A 13,049-nucleotide genomic window follows, 5' to 3' on the forward strand; every position below is an offset into this window, starting at 1 on the left:
AATTGAATATCCGTGACGTCATTCCAATAATACGGATGTTTCCATCATCGTCTACTTGATAGAGATGCGATGAACAACTGACATCGGATGCATCGCATTCCAAGATCAGTTGCTTGTCAGGGAGAGGCTTTTTCAGTACAACTTTCTCCTGAAATACTTCCCTGATCCGGTTGAAAGCATCTTCATGACAAGGAAGCCACTGAAACTTTGCTCCCTTTTTCAGTAGCTGGAATAACGGGAAAAGTATTTCTGAAAACTGCGTACTGAATATTCTGTAAAATTGACAGTACCCTATAAAGCTTCTCAACTCTCGCACATTTCTGGGTCTTCTGAAAGTCATCACTTTCTCTACTTTCTCTTGACACTTCCCTATGCCCTCAGGCGAAAGTTCATAGCCCAGAATGTTAATGCGCTGTCTCGCAAACTGACATTTCTTTAATCTAAGTGTCAGACCACCTGCGTGTAATTTCCCAAGTACTACATCAAGATGACGCATGTGCTCATCAAAAGAAAAACTCGCAATCGCGACGTCATCAACATAGTGGCCGCTAAAGCTCCTGCATTCATCTCCTAAAATTGAGTCAATTGCTCTTACACAAGACGCTAGACTTTGCTTTGTACCAAAAGGAAGTTTTACAAAAACATATGTTATGCCCTCATGTATGAAACCTAAATATTTTTTACTTTCTTTTTCCACTTGAATTTGGAGAAAACTTTCCACTGAATCTATTACTGAGAAGAAGCGTCTATCACACAGGTCCTGAAGTGTACTTAGCGCTGGAATGGGCTGGTCGAATTCGCTTCTAGTGATCTCAGACAATTTACGTGCATCCAAACATACGCGTGCGCGTCCATCTTTCTTTGGAACAACCACTAGTGGGCTCGTGTATGATGTGGGAAACTTCTTCACAATTCCCCACGCTAACCATCGATTTATGGTGTTGGTTACCTGATTCTTAAATCTTAGCGCATAGGGATACATTCTTGCTTTTAGAGGTCGGTCGTCTGTGACCTCGATAGTGTGTTGGTAATTCTTTATACACCCGGGCTTCTCGTCAAAAATCTCACGGTGTTTATAGAGAACGTTATACAATTGTTGTTTCTCATCCCTACTTAAATCGGTGTACTTTTCGACATGTTCCTTGATCTCTGCTGGTGTAGCCTGGGTTCGAACTTTAGTCCAATCATGTGGCGAGTACACGACATTCGCCAGTTCAGCGGTGGTTGGGAATTTACCATCATCCAACCGTGTACGCAGTGTTGCCAATTCCTTACCACGGCATCCTCCTGCATCTAACAACTGAGGCTGAACATTCGTATGGGGTCCTCTATTTGACACGCACATACTACTAACATCGGGACTGTCACCAATCAACTCTCTAACATCGTCGTCGAACTCCCAGGATAATTTTCTTATGATCAGATCGTCTTCCTCGATCTCTATGTTGCGAAAAGAAACCTTTATTGAATGGGGATGGTTAAGCTGCAACACGCCCTGATCATAATTCAGGACGGCTCTACTCTCTACGAAAAACTGAGATCCCAAAATCAGTTCTCTATTAAGCCCTTTAACAATGATTCCTACGGTGTAATACATTTTCCCTTCTACTTCAATTTCCAACATGGCTTGTCCAATGAGTGACGCAATTGACCTACCAAAAGCAGAAGTGACCCTAATGTTAGTGGATTTTATAAATGCTGGAGAAGGTTCTCGCTTACTAACGCGTTCCCACAGCTGTTCTGACAATGCACTCACTGTAGCCCCGGTATCAAGAAGTGCTAAAATTTTCTCTCCAAAAAGAACTACCTCCACTTCCGGTAGTGTAATAACATTATTGGTCGGGAGTTTTCCTGCACTAGAATCTAATAAGTTACGAAAAATCGCATTCGTCTCATCGAAATTTTCCTTATCTAATTTAATTTCCTTCCCATTTCTCAAAATCAAACAGATTTCTTGACGAACAACTTTCGCAGCACTGGAAAAGTGTTGCTTCTCAATGATTTCCACACATTGACTACATTTACTTTCTATATTTTCAATTTCTTTAACTAGCGTCTCGCAGTCTACTTCATGAGATGAGCATTTCTCGTTTTCATTATAACGTACGTGTCCAGGTGTAATAATCGCAGGCGTTTCCAGAATATTCAGTATGCATCTTGCATCTCCGCCTCCCTGTTCACGCACGAGATGTCCTCAGTTTCGCACGCTGGTAGGGCTATTCGGACGTGAGCGATTTCGAGACTGAGGCTGTCTCGATGGCCCTGCCCTCTGCTCTTGCACACTGACTTCATTAATCTCCTGAGTGTACTCGTTTCCACTCTCGTGTCCAGAGTTCCTACCTCTGCCACGACCACGCCTATTTCTATTCATGCCTCGTGGTGCCGCGCTGTCTCTAACTCTCCAGCCACGATCGCCCTGTTGCCAATTCTCATCATTATTGTGGCTCCTATTCTGGTGGTTCTGATTGCCTCTCCTACCCCTCTGCTCATAAGGGCCCCTATTTTGGTGCGTCCTTCTGCGTATCCTGGAGGGGTTACTCGGCCTATTGTTCCTTTGTGAGGGGGGTGACTTTTCACTAGCTACTTCCTGAACTTCTAACATGTTTATCCCCCTCCTACCACCATTGTTGCTACTCTGGGGTTGGTACGTGCTTTGCAGCTCTCCAACAATTCCCAGTAGCTCTTCGATGGTGCGTGGCTTCGACGAGACGATACATCGATAAATCGAGAACGGTAGTTGTCTCGGAAGCACACGCAATAAGACTGATTGGGGCAGTGGTGGGTCGAGAATACTATTATTGTGTAACAGTTCTAGTAAGTATTCCGTCGGTTTCTTGTTGCCCCTCGGCTCGAATCTCGACGTCAAAATCGATGCTCGTAGGTTCGCCAGTTTTTCTTCATTTAGATAAGTAGCCCGGAAGTGACTCAGTAATTCTGCATAACTCTGGCACTTAATTGAGGTTACTTGGAACCAACGCCTGGATATTCCCTTGAATGCTCGTCCACAGAAGGTCAACCTTCTGTCTTCAGGCACGCCAGTAAGCTCGAAGTAGCTCTCCAACTCCTGAAGGAAGTTGTGAGCCTGTATTTCACTTTCACCACCAGAAAAAATGGGCAGTGTAAGGTCGCGATGTAAGAAACCTAGTGCGGACGCCAATTGACACGTTTGAGGTCCATTTTGCAGTTGGAGAGACGACTGCTCTGCATTATTGTCTCGTCTCGAATGCTCAGGGGTCTGTCTCGACGGGCCTGGAACCGGAGATTCCGCTCTGTTATTCGAGACGGATGCAGACGTGTTCACCTCGCTTGTCCGGTCTCGAACAGTTTCTCTCAGCGATTCGAGCTCTCGTTCCAGCTTGGAACATACGTGACTCACATTTTCTTGAATTTCCTGAATGCCATCCCGACATTCACTTCGAACTTCCTCGAGCTGCTGTTCTTGCCCGAATTCTCGTCGTGCTCGAATCAATTGCTCTCTCCAACTGATCTCGACTTGTCTCAGGTTGTTTTGTAGTTGTCCTACAGTTCCCTCAACATTGTCAATACGCCCAACTAAATCTCCTACACTTTCGCGGACACCTTCCACTTGAGTATTTACATCTGTCACGTGGTCCCCTACTCTTTCAATCTCACCACGCAGGTGACCCACTTCTCGGTCTACTTTGGCTAAATCTGCGCCTAGAGCCTCGGTGACCTCTTCAATCCTATTTCCTGAGCTAATCTCAAGTTGTCGAACTCGCTCATCTGTTTCCCGGATCGAATTTTTGAGCTCATCGCACGTCGCTGCTAACCTCTCATTTAGAGACTCTGCCGTCGCGTCTAAACGAGCGTTTAACTCCAGAACACTGTTGTTAAGTTCCTGTCGAACACTGACAGTGATTTCGCGACCTGCAGTCTCTAATCGCTCTAGTAATCTCTGACTTGCTTCTTCCTGTTTTTGTTCCTGTTCCCCTATTTTTCCTGAAATTTCCTGTAATGCTATCTCTTGTTTGCGGGAAATTTCCTGAAGGGATTTTTCCTGCCTGTCCGACATTTCCCTCAACATAGAAAACAACGAGGAGAGGGCGGGGTCTGTCATGTTGCTCACGAGCCGAGCCGAGGTTCCCGGAACTGGTTCTTCGTTGCGCTCTCTCTCAGCTTCGCCAGCTGCAGCGTTGCCAGCGTTTACATCTGATACCTGCTCTTCCCCCACAGGTGTGTCCTGTCTAACTGTTTCTCCGTCGTCATTATTTCCTAACTCTTGTGTGTAGTTCTCTAGGTCTACACCAAACTCGCCTAGCTGGTTCAAATTTTCCTCAAAGTTAGCCATCTTCCTCGTCTGACTACGCGTTCTCACCATGAATACACGAAAATATATAGTAAACAAAGATTTCTAGCACACGAGTTTCAAAATTGATCTCCCTCCTAGACTCTAAATATGGGGAAAATTCTCTAAATTTACATATATATCTCTAAATATCACACAAGAAATAATCATAAATACACAAGCAAAACACACACTGAAATTTTCTTGTTCTGCGCGAGAAACAAACTAAAAAAAAAAAAAAAAAAACATGACACGCGTAAGGCTTATTTCAGTCAATACGGTTGTGTGAGAAATAGTATCGCTCAGCTGAGGTTTTCAATCGACACAAAATTATTACCATTGCAACAAGATTACAGTACTTAACTTTACTTTAACTTGCCTCAGCTTTTACTGTTCAGTTGTATTAAAACAACAAATTTTAAAAATTGCAAAAATTTTGAAAGGTTTACCAAATATAGTCTGAACAGTTTTCTGTTATCCTTATGCAGTTACTGATTTTCTACCTGGAGAAATTCATGCCCCACGCTGGGCGCCAGATTTGTAAAGTGGAAGGGCCGTAGCGTGAAAATTAAATTAATTATTATGCAAATTAAATCAAAATTTAAATAAATTTGAATATACTAATCTTGAAATGCTAATGTTCTGATGAATATGTAAATAACTAGCTAAGTCGGTAGAGCTTTTAAGTTTAAAATGTCGGTAGAGCAAAATATGTAGTATGAAAAGATAAAGTAATTTAATGAACAAAATGAAAGTAATTTAGGATAGCATTTCAAATCAAAAAGTAATTTAGGATAGCATTTCAAATCAAAAGAGAGACTCTACTTTACTGGTCTACGTGTTTCCCCAGGTGGTTAGAGACAATACTAATTCTCACTCCCACAACAACACTTGGTTGTTGGGAGACCGCATTTTACCGGACATTGACAACTCCAGGGCAGCTGAAAGAAAGACATGAGAATATTACACTGAGCACATACCTTGTCAGACTTCCTGTGGAGAATGAAGTGCACACGAGATTCATGAGATAGACTTTTAATGAGATGTAACAACACACGCATAAACACTATACACTGTGATAAAATAATTAAAAAAAAAAAAATAAATTTTGAACTTTCGCCGAAATGTTTAATTTCAAAAGTAAGGCCTTATTTGTTTAGATTAAATGTTCGTGCACGATTTAGCGCATCTTCAATGGTTCTCCTCTTCTCCTGGATGTCCTCCTGGTCCTCTTCTTGCTGCTTCCGATGGCTCTGCTGTCTTCCCTTTTTAGCAGAACGTAGGTCCCGCGGAGGTCACGTTTTCTTCCACATTGAACATGACAATACTCTGCTTTCCTCCTGGTTTGTCTCCGGTCGGATATTCAGAGAATAATTAACATATCTCTGGATCTTGTGCCTGCAGTGGATCAGGATCTCAGCACAGGTAGCTTCGCCTATCCTAACGCGATCCAGCCTGTTAGGTGGCTATTGCTCGACTATCTAACTTCATCACCCCCAATAGAAAAGGGGAAGATGACACTATAAGGTTCGTTTAACAGATTATATTATATCCTGCTCATACGTTATTAAATGTTCGTACACCACTGTCCTGTACTTGACGCACACAGTTGCGAAGTTCGTCGCGCAGGATTAACAACGAGATATAATATATATACACATTTTACGAAGAGCTGACGGGCTTAAATGTTTGTCGCTAACACTGTCTCTTAGTATAACAGAGACACCAATTTCTCTATCCGTCAAAACCGAGTTTCTCTATGCGAGCGCGATACCTCTCTTCCGACCACCAGACACGAATTGCCTTTCTTCCCCCTACCTCCTTGGTTTTGTCAAAACCACCTTCCACACAAAAAACTGGGCTCGCCTCATAGCTTTTGCCAGTCTTATGACGGGGTGAAGTGGGGAAGAAAAGGGGTTGCCTACAGAGGTCATTGTCCCCTCTGACCTGAATTTACACTTTCACTGTTTCTAATGTACATCATTTAAAATTGTTAATAGATACTCGCAAACTGATGTATCCACAGTATAGCTGAAATGTCTAGCTTTAAGATGATGTATAGCACTTCACTAATCATGTTCTTATTAACCATGTATTTTATGTTTTTCTCACAAAAATTGCTTAATTTTCGGCTGAGAGGACACGCTGCTCTCATGCAGACCTGACGGTCCTGACACCTAGCGGGATTTCTCCGCGACCACTCACCTCTGTGAGGGGTTGCTATGTGAAGTTGTCATATTTTCATTGTTTTTGTTAAGTTAAAATGTTTGTCAACATACCACACACGAGAACTAACACCTATATACAATAAGACAGCTTATTTGTAAGTGTGACATGCTGTCATATCTTAAAACCATAGAAGTTTTACATTTTCTCCCTTGTTGGTGCAGTTTTTCCCCTCAGGACGTCGCCTGCTAAGATACCGGATGTTTAGGCTCTTACATCTATCATGCATTCCTTCCATGAAGTACTGCCGGACTTGCCGTCCTGTACTGAAATAAGCCTTTTTTGATACGACACAAAAATAACACAATACAGCGACTAACCTAAGCTATATTCTACAATAGCGAAATACCAAGAAAATCTTTACAATATTGAAAGAATTACTTGTGGAAGTAAAATTATCTACAGGGGTGAAGGATTCTACATGGAATGCTCTGTTCCTCGGTTTTTCTCTGGTGAGGTGAGGGGAGCTGCGAAATCCTAGGTTTGATTCTGGCTGGCGGAATTTCCGTTGGAAGTGACGCTTGCTGCTCAAAAAGTGTTACTTCTGGCCAACTTCTAAAATTATCACACCTCTTTGTAATCGAAGTTTCGCATGTACTTACGAACTCCAGCAAGCAAACTTAAACAATGGCTGCTTGCGACTTGGAGTCTACATGTACACATCGTCTCTGACCATAGTAATTTTCCCATATGTATCTATCGCAGGTTTATGCTCACTGAAGATTCATACATATTATCTTCTTTCTGAAATTTATAGATAGCAACCCTGGACCAGCTGCACTTAAGTCTTGGGTGTTCTTTTCCTCGAGACAAAGAATCTCCCAACTTTGTTTTTTTTTTTTTCTTGTGTGCTGGGTTCATGCGATGTACTTCCTAAGATTTCCAAAGCATTGCTTTCTGCACATATTATTCTCAATCGAGATGTTTAATTCACCTTCTATCTTGATTTTAATCCTTACCCTTACATTTATATAACACACATAATAATAATAATAATAATAATAATAATAATAATAAACACAAAAATGAAATAAACTATACACAATTACTTCCACAACTAATCCTTTACTTATTCTATCTTAAATGCAAATTAATATACGGAAAGTATATGTGAATCTGTAAATTTTAGGCAAAAAAATAATTATATGCATATCACGATTTTAATATATTTACATAAGCTAATGTATGTCTGTTACAGACCCCAAGCACCGGAGATGAACACACTACCACTGAGCCACCGCGTCCCCATTATACAGATCGAATTGAAAGAAGCAGACATCAGAAGCGTAAATATTTATCTTTTATTTATACATAAATGAATTTATATAGTTTTATTTTTCAATTTATTTCTCCCTGTATTATACACTATAATTTTTCTCATTGTTTATTATTCCTTACTGACCCATCTGTACCATTAGGTTAGTATTCTGCGACTGAATTATTATCTAGTTTCAACTTGGAAACAATATCATATGATCCTGCATTCTAATACGGTAAGGTGTACACCATAAATTCATTATCTATATAGATGTACAGAATATAAACAATCCTTCTCACGTTAGTACTTAAGTACACAGCTTTTGCCATTAGGGGCGATATAGAAATAACATAACTTCTGCAGCTAGTCTATACAGTACCCTCAAGTTCATGTACATTAACAACAAAGATGTCCACAGGAAATAATGAAATAACATTTATTTATTTACTTTTCTCGTTGTGTAGATTTATTTGCTTTTCCTAATACACTTCGTTCATTTTCCTCGGTGTGGACTTAAATTGGCGGAACGAAATTCCTTGAAATAAAACTTCAGTTTTCTACTTCCTGTTCCACCGATGAATTCCACAGCAAGAACGGTACACACAATATATTAGGAAAAAGAAAGAAGTCTATGTCGCAAGAAAAAAAAATGAAAAAAAAAATACATAGTTGCATAATGAAGAAAGAATTGAATTTTTCCGGGCGACGTGGTTTTACTAAGTCTTTTCGGGCTATCAGCCAGGTGAAGATATTGACGTCCGATGTTTCGAATGCAGACATCGCATTCACCTGATTTTACAAATACTACCAGAGTAGCCAAGTGCAACAATTTCGGGACAGAATAATAAAGGAAGCCATAGCTATATTACGGGAAAGGAAGTCTCACTAGAGACAATGGGTTTCAACTCAGGCCTATCAGGTAGGCCCTTTTCAGGAACAAAAACAGACATTGAACAAAAACCATTTCTCGTAGCCACAACAGCTAATCAGAAGCCAGCATTTCCCCCAACCAATCACAAGCCCGCATTCATAGCTCTACCACTAAATAGTTACTATATATACATTCTCAGGTCTCGGCCGCTTCATGTCGGATGTCAATACCTTCACGTCGCTGAGAGCCCGAGAAGACTTACTAAAACAGTTGCGTACTTTTATGTCCAGCATAAGTTCATCATTCACAAAATATAACCTATCTTTCTCCAGCTACTATTAAATTACGCAGAATTTGTGTCAAAGGGCTATATGTCGATAACACATTAGCTGCACATTCACAACTAAAGGTCATGCATCAATATTAAAAGTCATTATAATTACAAAAAACGTTAATAAAGACAAAGTAGTATAATTCCTTTTCACTATTATACTATTATTACAGTATTCACCACCAACCTGTTTTAGCCTCAGAAGCACTCTCTCCACATGTTCTTTCTGCTTCTTTTCTTCATCTTGAAGTTTCTCTATTAACGTTGCACAACGTTCTTTCTCCTTCTTCTCTTTATTACCGCTCTGCAACAAACAGGGATTAGATTATTTATAGTTCACAACAACATACAGATAATTTTCAACTTAATGCAAACACTTGGAGTTGAAAAGAACACATTCAGGCCTGTATTAGAAAATACAACTGGCTAAGATTTCTCAAAGTAGAATGTTTTACATATTATAGTATCCATTTAACACCGACCGTTGTGTCCTAACTTTAGGTCTCGTTCGGAAAACTCTGTTTTTTATTATTTTCTGGTCACTAAGTTATAACCCCTTCACAACCCGAGATCCAGGTAAACCATCGTGTTTCAAAAAACAGAAGCAAAACAGGGTGAACTCCATAAAAATATTACATGCATATCTATTTGACAACTTGAATCTCTGCACTTCTATACCTGAATGTTTTCCGTTGAGCCAAGAGTGGTCAACTTAGGCCAGTTTCACTGTATATAAAATAATACTATCATCTGAGCTTTTCGATCAAGAAAGAGGTTAGTGCATTGATTTAATTGTGTTCGTAATAAACTATTTTCTGTATGTACACTTGCTGAGCCTGCGCTCTCTACACACGCATAATTCACATATGAGCATGGATTTCTTTGTCATTTTTCACAATATCTGTACATGTCCCTTTACAGACACAAGTGAAAGACGTCTTGATAAAAATCGGAAAGGGGTACCATAAAGGAGAGATTGTTTTTAATTATTTTTTCAATATCTCGAACCGTCTACAACATTTGAGTCTACTTCCGTTTGGAGTTTCTAATTCATGTATGACCACTGTTTTCTTTCTTCCTGCATGCAGTATCTAATAAGCTAATACATTACATACACAATTAATTATAATGTCAGTGATATATATAGTGTTCATTGGTTAAAACACTCCAAACAATAAAGATTCATCTTAGACTGGGGAAATGGTTATCCTTCGTTTTTCACTAACATTTGGCCATGAAACAAACGCCTGAAAGATACAACCCCTGTATACAAATTTGTAGTGTTTGAATGTATAACTCGTAGGATATGATATCTTTTTTAAGATTCCAACACTACCAGTGTACCCCCAACAAATATAATAAAGAAATAACGACCATTTTGTTTAAAAATATTCAATTAGAGCCGAACAATATACACAAAATTCGCAATCGATCAGTGAAAATATCTTTATAGAGCCTATGGTTCCCGAGAACTCTCTACCGAACGGATTGTCCACAAACATATAAACCTAGCGTTTTAATATATAGATTGTAAAACACCTGCATTTAACTTCTTCCTTCTCCATCAGAAAGTCGAAACACTGCGTTTAGATTTTCATGCAATATCGAGATCATCAAGGACAGGAATTACTATTTATGTGGGCTTCAAATTGCACCACAACTTGAATTCGATGCAATCTTTGATTGCACGGACAACATGCAAGACTACTACTTCCCTAAGCACAATGTCTCATTTTCAAGAGAGATGAACTGCAGTTTTAAGACCAAAGATAGTTATAGGTCTCGATCCTATCAGAACGTGAACATCAGAGTACTGACATATACATTTTTAAGAAAAGAATTTGTAGAGAATATTGATAAGAGACGACATCGTAAATTTTTAATTATCACCAAGAAGTTATTAAGGTACGATGATGAAATTCTGTCAGTGATATATTTGGTTCTTATGTGCATGATGTTAAAGAAATTAGCTCCTAATGATTGTTTTTTATAGGGTGTGCCAAAAGTGACTTAAGTGAAAGATGGATAAGATCGAGGCTCACAGTGTGATCAAGTTCCCGCATTTGAAGAGTAATGTTGCCAGAAAAATTCATGATGTGATGAAGGTTGTGTATGGCGATGATTGTCTATCTTATGATACCACTGTAAAGTGGAAAAGGAAATTCCAAACTGGTCATATGTCCCTCACAGACGACTCAAGACCTAGATCATCATCCCTGACGGACGGCCACTGTGAAGAAAGTGGGGTGTTTAATCCTTGAACACAGACGTGTAACCATCCAAACGATTATGAATGGGACTGGTCTAAGTTATAGTAGTGTGTGGAAAATTATCCATGATGAACTTCACATGTCTAAGGTATCTGCGCACTGGGTTCTTCGTTTGCTGACACCTTTTCAGAAGCACCAGCTCATTCATCTCAAGTTGTTGTAGACAAAGCAAGGGCGTGTGGCTTTCGGGTATTGCAGCATCCGCCTTATTCTCTCGACCTCGCACCCAGTAGTTTTTTTCTTGTTTTCCCAAATGAAGAATCCATTTTGTAGTCGCCATTTTGATAACAGATGACGTCATTAATGAGGTAGAAGAGTGGTTTAAAGCACAATGTGCAGACTTCTATAATGATAGTATTCGTAAAGTGATGGAGCGCTGGGAGAAATGTGTAAATCTGGTGGTTAACAACTACAAATCACAACAATCCCTGTATGCTGATTTTTTTAAAACAATGAAATTAAAATTTTGCGATACCCCTCGTATGTTTGTTTTCGTCTTCAGTTTTTGTTAAACGCCTCCTACACGCAAACACTGGGATATTGCATTATTGAGTACTACTACTACTACTACTACTACTATAAAAAAAAAAAAGAACAAATTCTTTAATGTTAGACAATATTCTTAACTCAAAACACACTAAACACCTTAAAACAACCTCTTGATGTATCATTAAATATATAATAATTATGAAACCCCAACTTACACTATCTTTCTCCAATAACTGCAATGACATCTGTTTTATCCTGTTAATTTCCCTGCTGTAACTCTCCGTAGGAACATAGAGATCGTACATAGTTAGTGACCAAAACGTGACGAGGAACTGAGGAGAAATATCCTCCCAAACTTTTGGAGGATGTAAAGGTCGTATGGAATTAACGATGGGACCCATTACTTGTTCGGCAGCTTCTACATACATCTGATTTTTCTGAGCCTTTTTACTGCTCGAATTTGCTCTTCGCAATGAATCAAAAGTAGTCTGAAATAAAAGAAGAATTGCATATATTATTGTTAACTTCTCAAAGTATAATTGTATTTGCATTATGCCTGCGTTTTGTTTGTTTCTTAAACTACGTAAGAATCATATTTGACCATAAAACGGAGTGGATACACTGCCACATAAAAAATTTTAATACTTGACAATCAAACCGGCGATACTAAAGAACAAAAACTCCAAAATCATGCAGATAAAGGCAGAAAGGTCAATTATGGTTATGGACACGATACAGCAAAAAGAATGGAATGGAATCTTTAAGTTTTACGTCCCACGGTTATGCCGGTTAGGCTAAAGGAGACGGTGATGATGAGAGATGAGTGAAATAGTGGAATGAAGAAAGTGGGAGGAAACGGGAGAACCCCGAGAAAACCCACGAGGACGGTGTTTGTCCACCACAAAGTCCACACGGCGCGAGCTGGAATCGAACCAGGGACCCCCAGCACCGGAGGTACACGTTCTACCACTGAGCCACCGCGCCCCGATACAGCAAAAAGAGGATTAGAAACTGGATTTCTGGGCTTTCGGCATCTATTGCCATGTTATACTACGTTACCAATTCGGATTGTTAAAAAATTACTTTTTACAGCTATTGAACGTTGTAAAATGTTATAACAATATATGCTGAAATATAGTTTCAGAAATTCAAAAAGTCTAATTTCAGTAATCCACCGCAACAAACAATTGTAAAAGAAATAAAAACCTTGAGGTCCTCTGAGGACTCCCGTTTACGTTATAAATGAAAAAGAATGAATAAATAAATAAAAACAGTTGAGAACGCTACAAAAGCATTGC

The 13,049-nt window shown here is 39.5% G+C and overlaps 1 protein-coding gene across 2 annotated transcripts in view; it reads right to left on the reverse strand.

Moving 5' to 3' along the window:
* The window catches only part of tho2 (THO complex subunit 2-like protein), a 184,377-nt gene that overhangs the window by 115,571 nt on the left and 55,757 nt on the right, over positions 1 to 13,049 (reverse strand). For both annotated transcript variants that reach the window (XM_081737693.1, XM_081737694.1), the window contains exons 18-19: positions 11,967 to 12,239; positions 9,180 to 9,296 (exon numbers count right to left, since the gene is read on the reverse strand). In XM_081737693.1, the coding sequence (XP_081593819.1) occupies positions 9,180 to 9,296; positions 11,967 to 12,239 (390 nt within the window). The remainder of the gene's footprint in view (positions 1 to 9,179; positions 9,297 to 11,966; positions 12,240 to 13,049) is intronic.

This window comes from Thermobia domestica, chromosome 14 (assembly GCF_964235325.1).
Source record: "Thermobia domestica chromosome 14, izTheDome1.hap1.1, whole genome shotgun sequence".
NCBI lineage: Eukaryota > Metazoa > Arthropoda > Insecta > Zygentoma > Lepismatidae > Thermobia > Thermobia domestica.